We start from the raw sequence: 24877 nt of genomic DNA on the forward strand, positions 1-24877 counted from the left end.
ACTGCATAAAATATCAACCTCCATTTAGGAATGTCTTGCAACTGAAGCAGTCCGCTTTATCCTTAAGGGTTCCTTATTTAATTTTTTTAACATTATGTGGTATATCATCAATTTTTACAGGTAATATTGGTATTTCAAGGAAATGTAGTTTTACATGTAGTTTTGGTTATACCTGAATGGAAGGAACCATCCTCATTTTATTTACGTGGATGAGAAAATTTAAGACAGGCACCATCTAACACTAAAACATGCTTCCTAATTATTGAAGGGGATAGTCTTGGACAGTAAATGAGCAAACTCCAATTATATTTTTTAAATTCCAATAAATCAAGCAGCAGGAATCAGAAAATTTCAGCACTTTTTGTTACGTTCTTTTAAACTTCTTACCTTTTTAAATATAGATGCTGGAGCCATTTCTGCTCCATTTAGAGTTCTCAACAGAAACATTGGCCAGGATGAAGCATTCATTCTGAATCCTGTTCATTTATGCAAAACAAACATCAGTCATTCTTCAACAGTACCAAAAACTGAAGTGGGTGTTCACTCCAAATAACACTTTAAATGCTCAATATAGCGATGGGATTTTATATTAATCTGGCATGCCAATCAATTTTTGGTAGGGCTGGAGTTCCACTATTTACAAGGATGTAGTTCTGACTGTGGTTAATTTTGAAGGGTTAGGATCAAAGCCATTTACATGTTTTATGCATGTTCCCCAGGGTTTGATGGGGGTCCATCTGGCCCCGTCAAAACAGTTGTAATTGGGGACACTTTTGTATTGGTGGAAAATAGTTTTAAAAAGGCCTTCTTTTAAAAAATTAACCTTGCACCATTGCACTGCAATCAATTATGCAAGATTTCTGTTCTCCGACATTCGGAGCAATGCTAACAAGCTAGGATTGTATCGTCTGGGTTCATTGTCCTTGTGCCTTGAATATTCAAGAGCAAGCAATTTACAGGAACTATGTTGCATATTCAGGCAAATACATTATATACTCTATGGCACCTCCAACTGACTACGGTAGAAATTGTTGTCCTGACTAAGGCCTAATCATAGAATTTGATGACCACTGCAAAGGTTATGTAAATTCTATGATCTATGATCATAAAATCATTTTATTATATCTAATTCTTCATTTTGCTTTATCAATGCCATGTTGCGGACTTCCGGTTGCGGCTATGACCAGCTAAGTCGCACGTTTGGCTGCTCCTGTTAGGAAGGTGTTTTCGGGCCGATTGGAGGGCCCCTAACGGCGCTGGAACGGCAATTCCCGGTGGGGGAAGGTTCCCAGAGGAGAACCCCGTCAAATTTATGGTCGTCACCCGAAGTGGGGCAGGAAAAAAAGCGGCAGCAGCTCCCCGAAAAAAGCGGGGGAAGAAATCCAAAATGGCGGCCGGCGGCGCACCCGAGGACTGGAGGACATGGGCGGCGGAGCAGCAGGCCGCTCTCCTGCGCTTCTTCACGGAGCTGAAAGTGGAGCTGCTGGAGTCGATGAACGCGACGACCACCAGGCTGATGGGGGCGCAGGCGACCCAAGAGGCGTCAATTCGGGAGCTGCGGCAGGAGATGACTGTGAGGGAGGAGGAGGCCACGGTCCTCGTGGGAAAGGTGGAGGTGCACGAGGCACTCCACCTGAGATGGCAGAACCGATTGGAGGAGATGGATACCCGCATGAGGCGGAAAAACCTGAGGATCCTGGGCCTGGCAGAAGGGCTGGAGGGGTCGGACCTTCAGGGGTATGTGGCAGAAATGCTGGGCTCACTGATGGGGGCAGGGGCCGTCCCTTCGCCCCTGGAATTGGAGGAGGCCTACAGAGTAATGGCCAGGAAGCCAAGAGCAAACGAACCCCCGAGGGCGGTGCTGGTTCGGTTCCAGCGATTCAGTGACCGGGAGAGGGTGCTGAGGTGGGCCAAGAGAGAGAGGAGCAGCAAATGGGAGAACTCGACGGTGAGGATCTTTCAGGACTGGAGTGCGGAGGTGGCAAAGCGGCGGGCCCGGTTCAACCGGACGAAGGCGGTGCTGCATGCCAAGAGAATTAGATTCGGGATGCTGCAGCCAGCGCGCTTGTGGGTGACCTACAAGGACCAGCACCACTATTTCGAGTCCCCGGAGGAGGCGTGGGCCTTTGTCCAGGAAGAAAGGCTGGACTCGAACTAGAACCAGGGGATACTTGGCGGTCGTTGCCGCTCTGGTACTTTAAGCTGGACACGTGGCTTTCTGTTGGCTGGATTTTCACTTGGCCGTATTTTTGGACCCTTTTTGTTCTCTATACCAGTTTTTTCTCTCTTTTTCCTGTTATTTATAATGTTATGGTGGGAGGGCGGGGTGGGGGGGGGAGTGCCGGGGGTATGTGTTTCTTGTGGGGTTTTTGGTTGTTTTGTAGTTATCGGGGGGAGATCGGGGACGGGGGTGGAACTGAAGATGGAGGGGCGGGGAGGGACAGGGCGAAAGCGCGGGCTTTCCTCTGGTTTCCCGCGCACGGGGCAGAGGAGGGAGGGGGGTGGGAGTAAGGGGCGTGGTCAGCAATGGCTCCCTTCCCGCGCTGGAGCGGGGTCAAGGAGGGGTGGTAAGGGGGGGGACGTCCCCCCATGCCGGGAGGAGCCGGAGTGTGGCAGGGGCAGCCGGGTCAGCGTAAATCAGCTGACTCACGGAAGTACTATGGAGGGTGCGTCGCGGCTAGGAAGGGTCCTAGCCTGGGGGGGGAGGGGGGGGGGGGGGGTGGGGGGGGAGGGGGAGGGGGGAAGGGGGGGGCCACCGGGTTGCTGCTGAAAAGGTCAGGGAGGAGAAGTTGAGGACTGGAGGGGTGGGGGGGGGGGGGGGGCGCCATCGCCATGGGGAGCGGGTCAGAAAGGGAGGGCTGACTCGGGGCGAGCAGGGGACAGGATATGGCTAGTCGGCGGGGGAAAGGGGCGGGCTGCCCTTCGACCCGGCTGATAACTTGGAATGTGAGGGGGCTGAATGGGCCGGTCAAGAGAACGAGAGTAATCTCGCTTTTGAAGGGGCTGAAGGCGGATGTAGCAATGCTACAAGAGACCCATTTGAAGGTGGCGGACCAGGTCCGCCTGAGAAGGGGGTGGGTGGGACAAGTGTTCCACTCAGGACTGGACGTAAAGAACCGAGGGGTGGCGATCCTGGTAGGGAAGAGGGTGTCGTTCGTGGCGGCGGAGGTGGTGGCGGATAAAGAGGGTAGATATGTCATGGTGAAGGGTAGGCTGCAGGGGGAGAAAGTGGTGATGGTTAACGTGTATGCCCCGAACTGGGACGACGCTGGCTTCATGAGGCGCCTACTGGGCCTCATTCCGGACCTGGAGGCAGGGGGCCTGATCATGGGGGGGGGGACTTCAACACAGTGCTGGACCCAGTGTTGGACAGATCGAGCTCAAGGACGAGTAGGAGGCCGGCAGCGGCAGAAGTGCTAAAGGGGTTTATGGAGCAGATGGGAATGGTGGACCCCTGGAGGTTTGGGAGGCCGAGGGCGAGGGAGTATTCCTTTTTCTCCCATGTCCACAGAGTCTATTCTAGAATTGACTTTTTTGTATTAAGCAGGGGACTGATCCCGAAAGTACGGGAAGTGGAGTACTCGGCCATAGCGGTCTCAGACCATGCGCCACACTGGGTAGATTTGGAAATGGGAGAGGTGCGAGACCAGCGTCCGCTGTGGCGTCTGGATGTGGGGTTGCTGGCGGATGAGGTGGTGTGTAAGAGGGTCCGGAAGAGCATCGAGAGATATCTGGACATTAATGACACGGGGGAGGTGCAGGTGGGGATGGTATGGGAGGCCCTGAAGGCGGTGATCCGGGGGGAGCTGATCTCCATACGGGCACATAGGGAAAGGAGGGAGAGACAGGAGAGGGATAGGCTGGTGGGGGAGCTTCTGGACGTGGATAGGAAATATGCGGAGGCACCAGAGGAGGGGCTGCTGGGGGAACGGCGTAGTTTGCAGGCTAAGTTTGACCTGTTGACCACCAGAAAGGCGGAGACACAGTGGAGAAGGGCGCAGGGCGCGATTTATGAGTATGGGGAGAAGGCGAGTAGGATGCTGGCGCATCAGCTCCGCAAGCGGGATGCGGCTAGAGAAATTGGGGGAGTGAGGGAGAGGGGTGGGAACATAGTGCAGAAGGGGCCAGAAGTAAATGGGGTTTTCAGAGACTTCTATAAGGAGCTGTATCGGTCAGAGCCGCCGAAGAGGGGAGGGGGGATGGAGGGCTTCTTGAACAAACTGAGGTTCCCCAAGGTCCAAGAGGAGCTGGTAGAGGGGCTGGGGGCGCAGATAGGGTTAGAGGAGCTAGTCAAGGGGATTGGGCATATGCAGTCGGGGAAGGCGCCGGGGCCAGACGGGTTCCCGGTGGAATATTACAAAAAATATGCGGATCTGGTGGGCCCTGTGCTGGTGCGAGCCTTCAACGAGGCATGGGAGGGGGGGGCTCTGCCCCCGACAATGTCGCAGGCACTGATCTCTCTGATCTTGAAGCGGGACAAGGACCCCGTGCAGTGTGGGTCATATAGGCATATCTCGCTCCTGAATGTGGACGCCAAGCTGCTGGCAAAGATCCTGGCTACCAGGATAGAGGATTGTGTGCCAGGGGTGATACACGAGGACCAGACGGGTTTTGTGAAAGGGCGGCAGCTTAATACGAACGTGCGGAGACTGCTAAACGTCATCATGATGCCGGCAGTGGAGGGGGAGGCGGAGATAGTGGTGGCATTGGACGCGGAGAAAGCATTTGATAGGGTGGAGTGGAAGTACCTGTGGGAGACGCTGGAACGGTTTGGATTTGGGGAGGGATTTATTAAATGGGTGAAGCTGCTCTATTCGGCCCTGACGGCAAGTGTAGTGACGAATGGTAGGAGATCGGAGTATTTTGGGCTCCACCGGGGGACCAGACAGGGGTGCCCCTTGTCCCCCCTGCTCTTCGCACTGGCAATTGAACCGTTGGCGATGGCACTGAGGGGCTCAGGGGGGTGGAGAGGGCTGACAAGGGGCGGGGAGGAGCACCGGGTATCGCTATACGCGGACGACCTGCTACTATATGTGGCAGACCCAGAAGGGGGAATGCCGGAGGTGATGGAACTGCTAGCAGAATTCGGGGACTTTTCGGGGTACAAGCTAAACTTGGGTAAGAGTGAGGTATTTGTGATACACCCAGGGGACCAGGAAGAGGGAATCGGGAGACTCCCGTTGAAGAGAGCAGGAAAGAGTTTTAGATATTTAGGGGTGCAGGTGGCTAGGAACTGGGGGACTCTCCACAAGTTGAACTTCTCTAGGCTGGTGGAACAGATGGAGGAGGAATTTAAAAGATGGGACATGGTGCCGCTGTCGCTGGCGGGTAGAGTGCAGTCCGTTAAAATGACGGTCCTCCCAAAGTTTTTGTTTTTATTTCAGTGCTTGCCCATCTTCCTCCCTAGGGCCTTCTTCAAAAAGGTGACGAGCAGCATCATGAGCTACGTGTGGGCGCATGGCACCCCAAGGGTGAGGAGGGTCTTCTTGGAGCGGAGTAGGGAGAGTGGGGGGCTGGCATTACCCAACCTTTCGGGGTATTACTGGGCGGCTAATGTGCCGATGGTGCGCAAGTGGATGATGGAAGGGGAGGGGGCAGCTTGGAAACGAATGGAGAGGGCGTCCTGTGGCAACATAAGCCTGGGGGCCCTAGTAACGGCGCCATGGCCGCTCCCTCCCACGAGGTACACCACGAGCCCGGTGGTGGCGGCCACCCTCAAGATCTGGGGGCAGTGGAGGCGACACAGGGGGGAAGTGGGAGGTCTGATGGAGGCACCGTTAAGAGGGAACCATAGATTCATCCCGGGGAACATGGACGGGGGATTTCAGAGCTGGCACAGGGTGGGCATCAGGCAGCTGAAGGATCTGTTTGTAGATGGGAGGTTTGCGAGCCTGAGAGAGCTGGAGGAGAAATTCGGGCTCCCCCCGGGAAACGTGTTTCGACATTTGCAGGTGAAGGCATTCGCTAGCCGCCAGGTGGAAGGGTTCCCCTTGCTCCCCAGCAGGGGGGCGAGCGATAGGGTGCTATCGGGGGTCTGGGTCGGAGGGGGGAGGATATCGGACATATACAAAGTAATGCAGGAGGCTGAGGAGGCATCAGTAGAGGAGCTGAAAGGCAAGTGGGAGGGGGAGCTGGGAGAGCAGATAGAGGATGGGACATGGGCTGATGCCCTGGAGAGGGTTAATTCTTCCTCCTCGTGTGCGAGGCTTAGCCTCATTCAATTTAAGGTGCTACATAGAGCCCATATGACGGGGACAAGGATGAGTCGGTTCTTTGGGGGTGAGGACAGATGTGTCAGGTGTTCGGGAAGTCCAGCGAACCATGTCCATATGTTTTGGGCATGTCCGGCACTGGAGGAGTTCTGGAAGGGGGTGGCAAGGACGGTGTCGAGGGTGGTGGGATCCAGGGTCAAACCAGGATGGGGGCTAGCGATCTTTGGGGTTGGGGTGGAGCCGGGGGTACAGGAGGCGAGAGAGGCCGGAATACTGGCCTTTGCGTCCCTAGTTGCGCGAAGAAGGATACTGATACAGTGGAAGGACGCGAGGCCTCCAAGCGTGGAAACTTGGATTAATGACATGGCAAGCTTTATCCAGTTGGAAAGGGTCAAATTCGCCCTGAGAGGGTCGGTACAAGGGTTCTTCAGGCGGTGGCAGCCCTTCCTCGACTTTTTGGCTCAAAGATAGGGTGCAGAGGTCGCAGCAGCAGCAACCCGGGGGGGGGGGGGGGTGTGGCAACAACGGGGGTGGTGGGTTAGTTAAGGTTGTAATGCGGACAAATTTGTTCGCAGTTCATGTTTGATGTTAATTGTTGCTTTGTTTGTTTTTGGGGGGGGGAGGGACAGCGCGCGCGGGGGGTCGGGCGGGGGGGGATATCTGTTAAGAGGGAATATTGTGTAATAGTCTATGGTTAGGGGGGTAAATATTCTCATGTAAAAAAATCTCTTCAATAAAAATTATTTAAAAAAAAAAAAAATCAATGCCATGTTGCAATACAAACAATTTCTCATCACACTCAACCATTGCAAAAGGCACCTGCCATATGTCACCTATGCTTACGATGCATTGAATGGGATGCATATTACTCCAGGGTAACAATCTCTGCTTTTATCACTGTGCATGACACCATGGGTTCGTGCACTGTCAACTCCAGCCCCACTTGACCTGGAGTCACAATTTAGGTGAAATTAAATTTGATTAAAATATCTGAGGTCCTTGGTTGAGCCCAGTAAACTACAGTCACCAGGTTTGTAACCTTAAAACACAAGTAACATTTTATTATGTACAGTATTATTATACAGACAGAAATATATATACATATTTATATTATCTTGCCAGACACTCTGCTTTCAGAACAATAGAGCAGTTCTTTCACTTCAGAAGCAGGATAGAGAGAGAGAGAGAGAGAGAGAGAGAGGCAGCCAACTTCCAACACAACCAGTTCCTAAGATCCACCCCTTGCCAATATTTCAATTTAAATCTTCTGTTTAAAGGCAGACCCCAATTATGGGTTCACAGACCAACATAACAGAATTCCCTTGCCAATATTTCAACTTAACAGTCTTCTGTTTAAAGGCACACCCCAATTATGGGTTCACGGACCAACATAACAGAATTTAAAAAATGGGAACAAAGGAAATACACAAGAACTCCTCCATTAACTGCGCAGTACTTCACTTGGCACCGAGATTCCCACGGATATGTTCTTGTCTCTTCAGCAGCAAAAAAATCCAACGCTGCCAAGATCATATACTTCAGGCTGAACTACAATTTTTATGAGTAAGACGACAACAATAAATTATTTGAGAATACAAAATAATAATACAACAATTGGCATAGAGGCATTGTTTTCTTAGAACAGGGATGGAAAATTGCAAATGTTACACCCTTGTTTAAAAAAGGCTGTAAAGATAAACCAGCAACTACAGCCAGTTAGTTTATCCTCGTTAGTGGAACTGCTTTTAGAAATGATGATGTGGTATGATAGTGACAGTCACTTGGACAAATGTGGATGAATTAAGGAAAGCCAGCACAGATGTGGGCAGCACGGTAGCATGGTGGTTAGCATAAATGCTTCACAGCTCCAGGGTCCCAGGTTCGATTCCCGGCTGGGTCACTGTCTGTGCAGAGTCTGCACGTCCTCCCCGTGTGTGCGTGGGTTTCCTCCGGGTGCTCCGGTTTCCTCCCACAGTCCAAAGATGTGCGGGTTAGGTGGATTGGCCATGCTAAATTCCCCGTAGTGTCCTAAAAAGTAAGGTTAAGGGGGGGTTGTTGGGTTACGGGTATAGGGTGGAAACGTGGGTTTGAGCAGGGTGATCATTGCTCGGCACAACATCGAGGGCCGAAGGGCCTGTTCTGTACTGTACTATGTTCTATCTGTCACGGGCAAGTAGTGTTTTATCTAATTTCATAGAATTTACAGTGCAGAAGGAGGCCATTTGGCCCATCGAGTCTGCACTGACTCTTGGAAAGAGCACCCTACCCAAGGTCCACACAGCCACCCTATCCCCATAACCCAGTAACCCCACCCAACACGACGGGCAATTTTGGACACTATGGGCAATTTAGCATGGCCAATCCACCTAACCCGCATATCTTTGGACTGTGGGAGGAAACCGGAGCACCCGGAGGAAACCCACGCGCACACGGGGAGAATGTGCAGACTCCGCACAGACAGTGACCCAAGCCGGGAATCGAACCTGGGACCCTGGAGCTCTGAAGCAATTGTGCTATCCACAATGCTACCGTGCTGCCCTTTTTGGACTGGGTTTTTCATGAAGTAACAGATACGATGAAATTAATGTGGTTGATGTGGTATACATAGACTTCCAAAAGACATTTGATGAAGTGTACATAACAGGCTCGTCAGCAACATTAAAGCCCATGGGATAAAAAGGACAGTGGCAGCATGGATACAAAGTTGATTGGGTGAGAGGAGACAGTGAGCGGTTGTTAATAGTTCGCTTTTGAACTGGAGGAAGGAATCTTGTGGGGGGGGTCTCAAGGGTCAATATTAGACTTTAGACTTGGGTGTGTAGGGCACAAGTTCCAATTCTGGCACAAAACCTGGACATTTTGTGATGGGAGTGGGATCGAGATAGACTTCAGGACAGTGTCAAGCTGGTAGAATGGTGGACACATGATAGATAAAATTTAATGTACAGATGTGTGAAGCGATACATTTTGGCAAGAAGAATGGGGAAAGGCAACACAAAATAAAGAATACAATTCTAAAGTTGAGGTTGAGGAGCAAGGGAACTTGGATGTATAAGTGCACAAATTGATGAACGTGGCAGGTAAGGTTAAGAAAACAGTTAATAAGGCCAATGGGATCCTGGGTTATATAATTAGGGGCATAGAGTATAAAACACTGGTTTGGCCAACGGAACTATTGTCACCAAACCTGCGCAGTACACTTTAGGAAGGATTTGAAGGCACAGGACAGCATGTAAAAAAATCTATGAGAATGGTTCTGGGAATGAAAAACTTTATGTAAGTAGATTAATTATAAGAAATAAAAGTGGGCCATTCAGCCCATTGAGCCTCTATGCTATTCGATAAGGTTAAGGCTGATCTGGTTACTGCCAACTCTACTTTCCTATCTGAACCCATAACACTTAACTCCTTTGTTGATCAAAGATCTGTCTAACTCAGCCTTGAATGACCAGTTTCCACTGCTCTCTCTAGAAGAGAATTCCAAAAACTGGCAACCCTCAGAAGAAATTCCTCATCTCCATCTTAAATCGAGATCTCCTAATTATAAACTTGTGCCCCCAGTTCTTGCTTTCCCCACGTGGAGAAACGTCCCCTCAGTACCTATCTGTCAAATCCCCTCAGATCATACATGTTTCAATAAAATCACCTCTGTCTTCTAAATTCTAATATGTATTGGTTCAACCTCATTCCAGCAATCAGCCGAATGAACCTTCTCTGAACTGCTTCCAAAACAAGGATATCCTTCCTTATATAGAGACCAGAACTGTACATTATTCCAAGTGTGGCGTCACCAATACCTTGTACAGTTATAGCAAGATTTTCCTTGAAATAAAGGCCAACATTCAATTTACCTTTGTTACTTCGTAATTAATGGGCAAGGGCACCAGATTCCTCTTGAAGGCATCATTCTCCAATTAAATAATATTCTGCTTCACTTTGTTCCTTCAAAGTGAACCATCTCATATTCCATCAGCCAAATCTTCGTTTACTCACTTAACCCACCTACATCCCTTCGCAGACTCTTTACAACTTGCCTTCTTATCTTTGTATTAGCAGCAAACGTGGCTACAATACAGTTGGTCTCTGCATTCAAATCATTCATCTAGACTATAAATAGTTGATGTTCCAACACTAATTTCTGTGGCACTCCACTAGTTAGTTTTCCAACCTGAAAAATGATCTATTCATCCCAACTCTCCATATCCTGTTAGTGAATCAATCGTCCATCCATGCTAATGTATCATCACGAAAACCATGAGCTTAACTTTGTATGCAGCACCTCGTTGAATGCTTTGGAAATCCAAATACACTACAGCTACTGATCTCCCTTTATCAACGCTGCTAATAAATTTGAGAACCACAATTTTCCTTTCACAGTATCATGCTTACACAGCTTGATTGTAGAAGGTTTCTGAAATGTCCTGCTGCTACCTAAGCTAAAGTAAAGTTGCCACAATTCCCAATGACCATAGATGGCTTTCCTCGCGCTGCTGGCCTTACTCTGCGCCACAATCAGCTGTCTGGCCAAGTGAGTTAAACCGGCCACCTACTATCTACCTCCTTAATAATTAATTCCAGCTTCTTTCTACGACCTTTCCAGAATCTAGTGAATTTTGGAAGATTACCATCTCTGCGGTGACTTCCTTTAAGACCTAGGATGCAGACCATCAGGTCCAGGGAACTTATCAGTCTGTAATCCCATTACTTTTCCTAGCACCTTTTCTCTTGTGATTGTAGAATGTCCCACTCTCCATTCTGCTACCTGCTTTTCAATTACTCTTGGGATGCTTTTTGTGTCTTCCACTATGAAGACAGATAAAAAATGCTTGTTCAAAGTCTGCCATATCCTTGTTTCCCATTATGGATTCCCCAGTTTCATCCTCTAAGGAACCAACACTTACTTTAGCTACTCTCTGCCTTTTTATATACTTGTAGAAGTGTTGCTGTCTGTGTTAATTTTTGTTGTTAGTTTCCTGGCACATTCCAAGTTCTCCCTTCATTTTGGTCATCTTTTACTGGCTTCCAAAATTTTCCCAATCTTCTAGGCTACCACTACAATTTGCAGCATTGTACATATTACTTTCAACTTGATGCTATTCTAACTTCCTTAGTTAGCCACTTCCTTCTCAGAATCTTTTTTTCTCAATTATAACTGTTGAGAGTCCTTAAATATTTTCTGAAACGTCTGTCACAGCTTCCCCACCTTCTTAGATTTTAACCATTCCAGTTCAACCAACACTCTCTTCACGCCCTTGTAATTTCCTTTAAGTTTAAGACCCAGCTTCTCACCCTCAAACCGAATGTGAAGTTCTGATTGTTCTTACCTCGAGAATCTTTTACTCTGAAGCCATTAATTAACCCTAATTAATTATTGATGAAACATGGAGATGTTCTTTTTAGAGAAGGTTGAACTGAGATTTGAGAAAGGTTTCAAAATCAGGAGGTCTGAATAAAGTAGATAGGGAGAAACTGTTGTATTGGCAGATAGGTCAAGTACCAAAGGGCACCAATTTAAAGTGCCTTGCGACAGAATAAGAGACGCTATGAGAAAAAAAGCCTGTTAACACAGTAAGTGGTCAGCATATGGAATGTACTGACTGAGAGTGTGGTGGAGGCAGATTTAATTGTGACTTTCAAAGAGGTATTGGATAATTATCTGAATATGAAAAGCTTACAGGGCTACAGGGAAAGGGTAGGAAAATGGGACTAGCCGAGTAGCCATAAAGAGAGACGGCACAAATACTTTCATGTGAGGTAAACAGAAAAACAGCTCAAGAACCTTTCACTAAAAAAAACTTTTGTCACAGATGGAGTCAGACCATTTCTGTTTGCCTGATCACACTTAACACAAGTGAAAAAAATGAATAATAATTCCTTTTAGAAATAAGTTAACTTGAACAAAAACAGAAATTGTTATAAATAAACAACTATTGCAGGTCGGAAAAGAGCGAAGACAGTTATTGGTTTTGGGGCTTTGGTTCTTAAAGTTCTATCAGAAATATCGATCTATTTTTTTCTCTCCAGTTGCTTATTGCTCAATGTAGCAATTGCTTGTGCTTTGACAGTTCTTCAAACAGAACTGTCAAACTAAAATGGCAAATGGAAACTTCAAGAAGCGACAGCTATAATGATTTCCACTGTAGAAATCAATTTACATGAAAGGAAAAAACAATGAGAAATATTCTAACCTGAAATACGTCCATTTCCAGTATTCTAACAAATAATTCTGAAATGAATCAGTGAGCTCATTTTGTCAATTGTTCCCAACCAATATGTTCATAATAAAGTTCCTGGCTTTTCCTGACATTCACTCCAGATTAACTTGCGAACATCGAGAAATGAAAAGAGAAAAAAAGAGAAAAAAAAGAGAAAAGGGACTTTCAAGAATAAGAAGCGAGGCAAAGATGGAGGGGTAGCACTGTTAATCAAGGATTGGTGGAAGAGATGACCGTGGTTCAGGAGATCAGTTTAATAAAGGCTTGGGGAGTCCAAAGTAAGCACAAGTAAACAACATTTATTTTTACAACAATTATATACATGAGTACCAGGAGAAGATCACCAAATACTCTCTCTCGTGGGTCAGTTTTAGAGTGGTTAACATTTTATACAAGTACGGTAAGCTCCCCCGCCTATAGCGGAGGAGCTTGCACTCGAGAAGCATGGGGAAAACAATCATCCTCACAAGCTATGACCCATGCAGGTTGCACATTCCTCCCCCACCAAAGTCTGAAGACCCCATTGAAGGATGATGATTAGGAAAAGACGACGCAAGCTGCAAAATCATGGACAAAGAAGAAACTGGTGCAGCACTTGCAGCAATCCTGCAGGTCGCCGTTGAGCGGAGGAGTTAGATCTGCCGGCAGTAACTTCATTGGAGCCTACTTGTGACAATAAGCGATTATTATTATGTAACGACATTTTCGGCAGGAATGCCTGGGTTGATCATTGACAGAGGATGGTGGAACCATGACGTTGGTGCCAGAGATCCCAGACGTTTGTGTCTCCATGTCGGAGTCTGAGGACAGGATGTCCGGCATGTGTGCATCGCGGGCAAACAAGGGTGCTTCAACAGCAGGACGTAGTGGCAGTGAAATTGAAGGTCTGCCGCTGTACCCGACACAAAGATGATCAGCAGGAACGGTGATGACCCAGGTTTTGCCCACGAACACAAACCTATAAGACATCGGACCCGATTGATGAGCGATGATCCCAGAGAGTGCCTTCAGCAAAAATATGAACGCAGACCGCGCCATCAGGTGTGAAGCAAAGAGGTCGACATCGAGATGGGCAACGCCCTTGCGATTCTTGGTTACGGCACAACTTAGTGCCAATGTCCAGCATCAGCAAACACAGTCACATCCAAAGCCGTCTATGCATTAACAGCGTGGCCAGGGACTTCCAGTTGCGGCGATGCGGAGCTACGCCGCACGTTCGGTGGCTCCCGCTATTTTCGGACTTTTGGGCTCTTTTTAGGGCCCGTAACGGCGCTTGACGGACGTTTCCCGGTGTGGGAAGGCTTCAGCAACGCTCCCCTGCCAGTGGATGGACTGGACCAGGAGCGGGGCGCTTAAAAAATCGGCGCTGGAGCAGAGAAAGGTGCGAGGGAGGAAGAACAAGACGCAGGAGCTGCTCCATCGCTGTTTTAGGGAGCTGAAGGCTGAGCTGCTGGAACCGCTAACGGCCTCTTTCTACAAGCTCCAGGCGACCCAGGGGGCGGAGATCCGCGAGGTTCGTCAAAAAGCCTCGGAGAACGAGGATGAAATCCTAAGGCTGGTGGTGAAGGTGGAGGCGCACGAGGCGTTCCACAAGAAATGGCAGGCGAGGCTTGAGGAAATGGAGAACCGCTCGTGGCGGAATAATTTGCGGATCCTGGGCCTCCCAGAGGGGCTGGAAGGATCGGACCTGGGGGCCTATGCGGTCACTATGCTGAATTCGCTAATGGGAGCGGGGTCCTTCCAGGGGCCCTTGGAGCTGGAGGGGCCCACCAAGTGCTGGTGAGGAAGCCCAAGCCCAACGAGCCGCCAAGGGCAGTGCTGGTGCGGATTCACCGGTTCGTCGATCGAGAATGTGTGCTCAGGCGGGCCAAGAAGGAGCGGAGCAGCAGGTGGGAGAATGCAGAGGTCCGAATTTACCAGGACTGGAGCGCAGAGGTGGCAAAGAAAAGTGCCGGTTACAACTGGTCAAAAGCAGTGCTGCACAGGAGAGGGGTGAAGTTTGGCCTGTTACAGCCGGCGCGCCTGTGGGTCACCTATAAAGACCTCCAGTATTACTTTGACTCCCCGGAGAGGCCTGGGCCTTTGTCCAGGCCGAAAAGCTGGACTCAGACTGAGACTTGATGGGGGGGTCGGGGACTGTGGTTTAGTGTTTTGGGGGTTTTTCTTCCTTGTTCCTTTGTTTTGTTTTTCTTTTTGGGGAAGTTTGGGGGATGTTTTGTAGGCCCGATGGACGGGCTCCGGGAAAGGGGGGGGGGGGGGGAAGGTGTTGGGTTGGGAGGGGTTGAAGGTTGGGGAAGGTTGACGGCCTCGGGGGAGGGAAGGGTGGCCGGGGAGTTTGGGCCTGGGATGGGAACTGTGCCAGTGGGGGTGGGGCCGGCCGAGCGGGTGGCGCGGGCTTTTCCCCGCGCTTTGGGCAGAGGGGCGGGGCTTAAATTGGATGCGCGGGCTTTTTCCCGTGCTGTGGCCGGAATGGGAGGGGACTGTGCCTGTCGGTAGGTAGGGAGGGGAGGAGCAGTGTTACACCGGGGGGGGGGGTCGTTGGGATGGCAGGAGCAGCAGGAGTCAGCTGACTTACGGGAGTACAATGAAAGGGGCAACGCAGCTAGGGGGGGGATTGGCTGAGGGGGGGTACCGGGTTGCTGCTGGCAGGGCTGAAGGAGAACTGAAGTCTTTTGGGGGGGGTCGGGACGAAGATCTGCCACTGTGGGGAACGGGCCGTGCGGGCACGTGGCTGGCCTAGGAGGAGATATGGCTGATCGGCGGGGGAGTGGGGGGGCGCGAATACCCTCCCGATTCGGCTGGTCACCTAGAATGTAAGGGGTTTGAACGGGCCGGTCAAGCGGGCCCAGGTGGTCGCGCATCTGAAGGGGCTGAGGGCGGATGTGGCCATGCTCTAGGCGACGCACCTTAGGGTGGTGGATCAGGAGAGGTTGAGAAAGGGGTGGGATGGGCAAGTGTTCCATTCGGGGTTAGATGCGAAGAACCGGGGGGGGGGGGGGGGTGATTTTGGTGGGGAAGAGAGTGTCGTTTGTGGCGTCGAGTGCGGTGGCGGATAGCTGTGGCTGATATGTGATGGTAAGCGGTAAGCTCCAGGGGGAACGGGTGGTGCTGGTCAATGTGTACGCCCCAAATTGGGACGATGCGGGCTTTATACGGCGTATGCTGGGCCGGATTCCGGACCTCGAGACGGGGGGCGTAACACCGTGCTGGACTCAGCACTGGATCGCTCGAGGTCCAGGACGGATAAGAGGCCGGCGGTGGCCAAAATGCTGAGGGGGTTCATGGACCAGATGGGGGGGGTGGACCCCTGGAGATTCATGAGGCTGGGGGCTAGGGAATTTTCATTCTTCTCCCATGTCCACAAGGCTTACTCCCAGATTGACTTTTTTGTTCTGAGCAGGGCGTTGATTCAGAGGGTGGAAGGTGCGGATTATTCGGCGATAGCTATTTCAGACCACGCCCCATGCCATTGGGTGGATCTAGAGGTGGAAGAGGGGAGGGACCAACGTCCGATGTGGAGGTTAGAGGTGGGGCTGCTGTCAGACGAGGTGGTGTGCGGGCGGGTCCGGAGGTGTATAGAGGGGTACCCAGAAATTAATGATAACGGGGAGGTGCAGGTGGGTTGGTCTGGGAGGCATTGAAGGCGGTGGTTAGGGGGGAGCTGATTTCCATCAGGGCGCATAGGGAGAGGGGGGAAAAAAGGGAGAGGGAGAGGCTGGTGGAAGAAATGGTGAGGGTGGACAGGAGGTCCGCGGAGGTCCCGGAGGAAGGGCTGTTGAGGAAGTGTCGTAGCCTCCAATTGGAGGCTACGACATTGGGGTTACTGCTTTCTCTCTTTGGAAGGAAACGCTTTCAACTCTCCTGGAAGCTGTTGCCACTACACAACACCACCTGACACACCGTAGCCAGCACAGGGTCAGTCTGTATCCACTCGCATACAGACACAGGAAACAGTCACAGGCAAAGAGTCCATAACGTTTAGCACCGCAATGACTTTGCCCACCATGGGCGGGTTAGCAGGCACAACCGCAGGAGAAGAGGACTCTTCGCATTCGCAATTTGTATCCCTGGATGGTGTTCAAAAGAGTACTTTCTACGGCTAACAGCAAAGCCCAGCGCTGGATCCGTGCGGACGCTATCGGCAGGACTGCTTTGTCCTCACAAAAGAGGCCGAGTAGCAGCTTATGGTCAGTTATGATGACAAAATGGCGACCATAGATGTATTGATCAAAACGTTTGATGCCGAAAACCACAGCCAGGGAGCTCCAGTTGCGGCCATGAAGTAAGACAGTGGTCGCAAACAGGGCAGCTCCTGCTCAAAGGCATACATCTGAGCGTTTTTAACCAAAAATGGGAGAATTTTGATGGGGAAGTGTAGATGAAGGTGTGGAGAAGTCTCCCCTGGGTGTGGCATGTCTGCAGGTGATCAGACCTGGCAGAAGGTGATAGACCTGGCCAAGGAATTGGAAGAGACCCGTGGTGCAATAACAATTGGAAAGAGGAGGGGGAAGGGTTGTCGCATGTTGGAAAGCCCCAGATGGAGCAGTGAATGCCATTTATTAGAGAGGAGTTTCGCCAACAAAGAAAGGAAATACAGGAAGACCAATCGAAGGAGTGGTTGCCCCCGAAAGGCTCGATCGAGGTCGAGAAGTATTTGAAGGCACATGGGTCGCAGATCCGAGAGATGGAGGGTGATGTCTGATCACTGTGCTTGGGTGGTGGCATTGGGGCTCCTTTGCAAGTCATTAAAAGCAACAGCAGAAGAGCAGGAGAACAGGTCTAGAAGGCAGAGCCTGTGTCGGCCAGCCTGAAGGAGTGGAAACCACGAGTGCCACAAGATAGGGCTGGTGGCGGAAGGAGCATTGGACAAGGCCCCAGTGGTCATCGAGCGCACAGGTTTCTAAGGCAGAAGCCAAGAGCGGGAGAGACGCCGCAGGCGATGATTGTAAGGCTCCACAAGTTTGTGGAGAAGGAAAAGATCCTACGGTGGGCCAGGCAGAAACGGAACTGTGAATGGGAGGGGAACAAGGTCCAAATATACCAGGATACTGGAGCGGAGCTGGCAAAAAGGCGTGCTGGGTTCAACAGGGCCAAGGCAGCTCTCTATTTACGGCAGATCAGGTTTGGGGTGCTGTACCCAGCAAAACTATGAGAGACTTTCGAAGGCCGGGATACTATTTTCAAACCCCTGTCATGGGAATGTCCCTTTAAGAAAAGTTTTTGTCTTATCACATGGCTTCAGTGATGTCATTGTATGGGTGGAGCTGGACTGTGGCTGTGAGGTTTGTTTTCAGTTTCATTTTCAACTTTTGACTGCTGTGGACTCAGAAGGAGAAAGAAGTACTTTTTTCCTGTCTTTCTATGGTTTCATTTAAAGAGTTGTTCCAGTAAAAAAAAACATTGATTATAGCTACCTGCTTTGGCAACTTCAAAGATATAGTTTGCTTTCCGGAAGGAGTTAAATCTGCTGGTGAGACAGGATTAGAATCTCAGGGAAAACCCTCATTCAAGTGAGAATGCAGAGTGCTGGGCTACACCCTTGAAATTGAGTTTTTGGGATTTTATTTTTGCATTGGAACAGTTAAGGGGGAATTCATTAAGTGTTATACATAGCTTTGTGGTGACTTTATGTTTGTAATTGATAACATTTTTGTTGTGTTTTACACACACACACACACACACACACACATATATATATTTTTCCTTCTTGGGTGGGGGGGATTTTGTTGGGGGTAACTATTTGTTAAGGGGTAATAAGCTTGTAAGGGGGCAACTGCTTCTCCCCCCCCCCCCTGCCACCTGTGGTGTTGTTTATTTTTTGGAGGAGGTCACCTGTGTCTTTGGGTGGGGGAGGGGAGGTCCACATGGAGTCGTTTGCACAGATCAAGGAGGACAGGGAGGGGTGGAGGGATAGATAGGAGGAGCCATCGGGCAAGAGCTGTCAGGCAATAAATACATAAATAATCTTTATTGTAGGCTTACATCAACACTGCAACAAAGTTACTGTGAGAAGCGCCTAGTCACCACACTCAGCCATCTGTTGGGGTACACAGAGGGAGAATGCAGAATTCTAAGCTGGTACGGAAATTTAGCCCGCGCTGCTAGTCTTGTTCTGCATTACAAACCAGCTGTCTAGCCCACGAGAGAGCTAAACCAGCCCTCTAATGCTGATGAACGTGTGGGGTGGGGGGTTGGGGGGGGGGGGGGGGGAGAGAGAGAAGAAATGCGACGTGGCAGTGTTGGAGGAGAAGCGTGGTCATGGGCCATGGGAGGAGAAAGGGCCCATTTTGGATGGGCTCAGTATAGAGTGAAATTAAAGGGGACAGAATGTGTAGGCAAGGATGGCAGACAGTAGAGGGGAGTGGAGGCACAGGCCTCCAGTAAGGCTCATAACATGGAAAGTGCAGGGGCTAAATGGGCCAATGAAGAGATCTCGGGTCTTTGCGCACTTAAGGAGTCTTAAGGCAGGGGTGGTCTTTCCGCAGTTGACGCACCTCCGGGGGAGGGATCAGGTTAGGCTAAGAAAGGATGGGCGGGTCAAATATTTTACTCGGGGTTTGACTCAAAGTTTCTGCGGGGGGAGTTTACCGGATTTGGCCACACATCTGGGTGTGTGGGGACTTGAGTTGTATGCTGGAAGTGAGGGTGGACAGGTCGAGTCCCAGGTCAACGGGTAGGCTACAGATGGTGAAGTAGTTGGGAGGGTTTATGGAAAGGATGGGTATGGTGAAGCCGTGGCGATTTAAGAACCCAGAAGAGAGGGAGTACTCCTTCTTCTCCCATGTGTACAAAGTATACTCCAAAACCCGATTTTTTTTTTGTGGTGAACCATAAAGTGTTGGAAGGGGCAGAGTACTCAGGATTGTAATCTCAGACTGGCTGGAGGTTCGACATAGTTCGGGACGGGAGCAGAGGCCGGGATAGAGGTTAGACTCGGGGCTGTTAGCGGACAGGGGGTTTTGTGTACGGTGCAGTCGGTGATAGAGGACTACGTGGAGTTGAACCAAAATGGGGAGATATCGGCGGTCACATTCTGGGAGGCATTGAAGGCGGTGGTTTGGGGGGAAATTATCTCGTTCAAGGCGCATGGAGATAGGAAAAGGAGTGGAGTACGAACGATTATTAGGCGTGATAGTCGAGGTGGACAGGGATTATTCGAGGGCCCCCACCGTGGAGGAATTTGGCGAAGGGAGAAAAGTTACAGGGGCAGGTTGGTGGTGGAAAGGGCAGCTACGGAGGGAGAGGGTTTGCAGAATGAATATGGAGGGAAGGTGAACTGCATCTTAGCCCATCAGTTTTGGAGGCAGGCCCCGTGTCGGGAAATCCTGAGAGTATGGACAAGGAAGGAGGAGATAGTGTTGGAGCCAGGGAAGATAATTTTTTTTAATATATATATAAATTTAGTGACCCAATTAATCTGGGGAAGATAAATGATGCGTTCAGGGAATATTACGAGGAACTTAACAGGGTGGATCCAGGGGGTGAGGATGGGGATATGGGACAGTTCTTAGATGGGTTGCAATTTCCACAGCTGGATGAGGAGCGGAGGCAGGTGTCAGATGAGCCTCTAGGGCTGAGAGGTAATGGAAAGCATAAGACGGATGAAGTTGGGGAAGGCCCCGGGGACGGATGGTTACCCAGTGGAATTTTATAAGGCGTTTGCGGCGGAGCTGGCACCACACCTACTGGGAGCATTTAGCAAGGCACTAGAGGAGGGGGAACTGCCAGAGACAACGACATAGGCGACGATTACGCTAATTCCAAAGAAAGGGAAAGGCCCGTTAGAATTTGGGTCCTACAGGCCCATATCATCTATGAATACGACGTGCAAGAGTTGGTTAAGTAAGTGGCGGGGAGGATGCAAGGATACATCCTGGGGATGGTTGCAGAGGATCAAACAGGCTTTGTGAAGGGTAGGCAACTCTCAAGTAATATAAGCCAACTATTGAATTGTGATCATGACCCCGTCGAGAGGACGGGCACCAGAGGTAGTGGTGTCTATGGATGCAGAGAAGGCTTTTGACCAGGTGGAGTGGCAGTACCTGTTGTTAGGTCCTGAGAAGGTTTGGGTTTGGGCCAATGTTTGTGGCATGGGTGCATCTGCTGTACGTGGCCACAATGACGAGTGTACGGATCAATGAGACGAGCTCATGGAGTTTTGTGTAGCATAGGGGAGTGAGGCAGGGGCGTCCGCTGTCGCTGCTGCTATTTGCACTTGCGATAAGAGCCCTTGGCGATGGCCCTTAGGAGGTCAACAGGGGCAGCACGCTGGCAATGTTGTTAGCACAGTTGCTTCACAGCTCCAAGGTTCCAGGTTCAATTCCCGGCTGGGTCACTGCCTGTGCAGAGTCTGCACGTTCTCCCAGTGTTGGTGTGGGTTTCCTCCGGGTGCTCCGGTTTCCTCCCTCAGTCCAAAGATGCGCGGATTAGGTGGATTTGCCATGCAAAATTGCCCTTGGTGTCCAAAAAATGTTACGTGGGGGTTACTGTGTTACGGGGATAGGGTAGGTACGTGGGCTTCTTTGTAAGGGCTGGTGTAGACTCGATGGACCGAATGGCCTCCTTCTGCACTGTAAATTCTATGATTCTATGAGTGGCAGAGGATTAAGAGGGGAAGTAGGGAGCATCCGGTGTCGCTGCACACGGACGACCTGCTATTATCTATAGGACAACCTGTTCTTATGTGTCAGACGCGCTGGAGAGTATGGGGAGGATTATGAGCTTATTAGAGAGGTTTGGGCTTTTTCGGGTTAGAAGTTGAATGTAGGGAAAAGGGAGGTGTTCTCAATAAATGAGCGGGGGAGCTAATATAGTGGGGTTGCCATTTAGGACAGTAGCCAGGGATAGGTTTCAGTACCTGGGGATCCAGGTGACGGGGGAAATGAGCGACATTTCATAAAGTAGAACTTAACAGAATTGGTGGGGGCATAAAGGAGGACATTAGGAGGTGGGATTCACTGCACCTGACACTGGGAAGGAGGGTTCAAGTGATGAAAATGAATGTCCTGCCCAGGTTCCTATTTATATTCCAGACGCTCCTGATTTTCATTCCAAATGCCTTTTTACAGATATCAGAGTTGGGGGGGGTGGAGAAATAGTTTGGGGTGTGTGGAGTGACGCACTTCATAGGATGAATTGAACCTTGTGAGCGAGGATGAGTTTGATACAATTTGAGGTGGTACACATGACTCGGGCGGTGATGTGTGGGTTCTTCCAGGGAGTGGCAGAATGTGAGAAGTATGGCTGAGGACCAGCAAGCCACATGCATATGTTCTGGGGCTGTGAGAAGTTAGAGAGATGCTGGGCGGGAGTGTTTGAGACGCCAATAAAGATTGTGGGCTGAGGTTGGGCTACGTGGTGGCGATTTTTGGGTTATCGGAAAGCCAGAGCTGATGGAGGAGAGGACGGCCGACGTCGTGGTTGTCCGGCGAAGAATTCTGCGCGAATGGCAGATGACTGCGCCGCCAGGGGTAGGGCCTGGCTCGGGGATTTGTACGACTTCTTCCGGTTGGAAAGAATTAAGTTTGAACAATGGGTTTAGCGGAGGGCTTTGAGGCATGGTGGGGATTGTTCGTGGCCATGCTCAAGGAGTTGTTCGTCGCGGGACAGGGTGAAAAAGGGGGAAAACTTGTAAAAAGACTGTAAAACTGAGTTGGGGAGGGTGTTTCCCGGATTATTTATGTTTTTGTATTTTGTGAATAAGTTTGGAATAAAATACATTTTTAAAAAACCACAGCCAGGCCCTCCTCAATACATACATAGTTCTTCTCAGCAGCCGTCAGTGTCCAGGAGTCAAATGCAATTGGACGGTCACGGACGTCACCCATAACAATGGGACAAGTCCACTTCTTCAACAGCAAATGAAGGGGAGCCAGGGTAGTAGTTAGGTTTGGAATGAAACGCCCGTAATAATTGATGAGACTGAAAATAAAACTGAGCTCCATCGTGTCTCTTAGTACGGGGGCCATCTTTATCGCCTGTACTTTATCCACTATCGGGTGTACCCGTTACGGTCGACCCAGTAGCCCAAATACACAAACTTCTTGGCGTGCAAGACGTTTTTCCTTATGCAGAGGCACTCCATACTCAGATAACCTCTATAGCACCGCCTCGAGGTTCCGCAGAAGCTCCCCTCTGTGATCAAAATGTCATAGAGATGGACGGAAAGTGTGGCAAACCGCGCAAAATACCCTCCATTACACACCGCACATGCGCATACACAGCACATACCGAGGACACACCAAACGAAGCTGGGTGCATTCAAACAGACCCTGGTGTGTTTACAGTCACATATCCCCTTGAGGCCTTATTCAAACATAGCTATAAATAAGCATCACTCACGTTGAGCTTCGTAAACATCGATCCATCAGCCAAATCAGCGCATCGGTCCTCTATTCTGGGAAGTCGTGTTTACCGTTAACTGGTAATCGCCACAAAGGCCAACCGTCTAATCCGGCTTCAGCACTGGAACCACCGGCGCTGCCCAGTCATGCAAAATGCACCAGCCGGATGATCTCCAAACTTTCCAACTGTCGAAGCTCGGTCTTGACAATCCTGACAATGGCATTCGTGACCTGGCAGGCCCAAAAGCATTGGGATTGGGCTTCCGGGCCCACCTGTATAGTAGCCATGGCCCGCTTAATGGTACCGAAGCCCAGTCGAAAAACTTTCGGGAACTTGCTCAACACAAAGAAGCACCCCCATTCCCACTTGAAAAATATACTGGCAACCAATCTTCAAGTGGCACAGCCAATCACGGCCTAACAAGCTAGGGCCATCACCCTGCACCATGATGAGGACGGTGCAGGGACTAACTGCTGCAAACCACTGGAGTGAGCGTGGACCCCACTATATGCAAACACTCACCTGTATATGTGGGCAACCAAGCTGCAGAGCCTATGAATGACAAAACACTCACTCACTGCTTGATTTAGTCCAAGGTGGGTTGCATCACAACCGAAACAGCTGCTCCTGTGTCCAACTCCATCCGGAGCAAATGTTATTGACCTACACCAGAATGCGGATTGGGGACATACGGGGCACTGACACACAATTGGAATGCACCTCGGCATCATCCTCAGCCTGTTCCGTGTCGTCCAAATGCAAGGCCTTGCCACAGGGTCAACGCCTGTGACCAGGGCTCCTGCACTCCTGCCGCTGCCGACTACGCCTGGCCCGATGCCTGCACTTCACGCAGGACGTGGAAACACAGTCAGTGGAGTCCATAACCTGTAATTCCTGAACGTCCCTTGCAGTGCTTTCTTGAGAAAGGGAGATTTGTAGCGCACGTTGAAACGTGAGGGAACTTCTCGCCCAGAAATTTCTTCTGAGTTTCATTGTAGTTTACCTCAGACCATACGGTTGAGGAGCACACCAGATAAAACAGTGCCATACTCAGAATATTCGACAATCTTTCAAAGTCATGAAATAAATTCTGCAACCGACTCCCCGGTGGACCTCTTCGCCATGTTAAACCTGTATCGCTGAACGATAATAGATGGGGTTGGGTTGAAATGCTGTCCCCCCCAACACAATGAGCTGATCGAACGCCATCGAGTCAGCCGCTGGCACCGGAAACACAAGGCCCCGGATCACTCCAAACATACATGCTCCACAGGCCGTCAGCAATATTATGGTCTGGTGCTCATTTTCTATTTTATTACAAGCTCTGAAGAAGTCTTGCATTTGCTCAGCGTACTGATTCCAGGTTACTATACTGGGGTCAAAGGCATCCAAATGCCCAAACACAGGCATCTTCACTCACCCAACTTCGCAGTGTGGTCCAGAAGAAAAACAAATTCAACTTGGGGAGGTGGCTCAGCTGGATAGGTTGTACGTCTACAGCTCCACGTTGAGCCAAGGCTTGGAGAGTCCAAATTAGGCAAAAATAAACAACATTTATTTTACAATAAGAATATCGATCAGTACCAAGTAGACCCTCACCAGGTACAATCTCTTTTTGGTCAGTTCCAAACTGGCCAACCTTTTATTCAAGTATGTGGAAGCTACCAGCACCTAGCGGGGGACCTTGTACTCCTCAAGGAGGACGAGAAAACATTCCCACACCATATGTCCTGTGCAGGTGGTTACAATCAGGATGAAGAATTCACTTGGGCCGAGAGGAGGAATAGTTGATGAAAGAAATAACTAGGAGGATTGGTCTATAGGCCCCCAAACCATAACCACAATCTAAGACAAAGTATACAAAGAAGAAACATTGGGTGCTTGTGATGAAGGGATAGCAATAATCGTGGGTAACTTTTCTCTGCATATAAACCAGAACAATCAGATTTGGCAGTAGTAGCTTGGCTCGCTGAAGAGTTCATAACGTACTGTCAAGATAGCTTTTTCGAGCAGGGGAGTCAACCAGAGAGATTACATTGGCACTGGGTAATGTGACAAGATTAATTACAGACCTCAGAGTAAAGGTACCCACCCCTAGATAGCAGT

At 50.0% G+C, this 24877-nt stretch overlaps 1 protein-coding gene across 5 annotated transcripts in view; it reads right to left on the minus strand.

Annotated features, from left to right (window-relative positions):
* Positions 1-24877, minus strand: part of scml2 (Scm polycomb group protein like 2) — a 322665-nt gene that overhangs the window by 124261 nt on the left and 173527 nt on the right. For all 5 annotated transcript variants that reach the window (XM_038802541.1, XM_038802540.1, XM_038802539.1 and 2 more), the window contains one exon: positions 388-476. In XM_038802541.1, coding sequence (XP_038658469.1) covers positions 388-476 — 89 coding nt within the window. The remainder of the gene's footprint in view (positions 1-387; positions 477-24877) is intronic.

The sequence above is a fragment of the Scyliorhinus canicula genome, chromosome 7 (genome assembly GCF_902713615.1).
Source record: "Scyliorhinus canicula chromosome 7, sScyCan1.1, whole genome shotgun sequence".
NCBI lineage: Eukaryota > Metazoa > Chordata > Chondrichthyes > Carcharhiniformes > Scyliorhinidae > Scyliorhinus > Scyliorhinus canicula.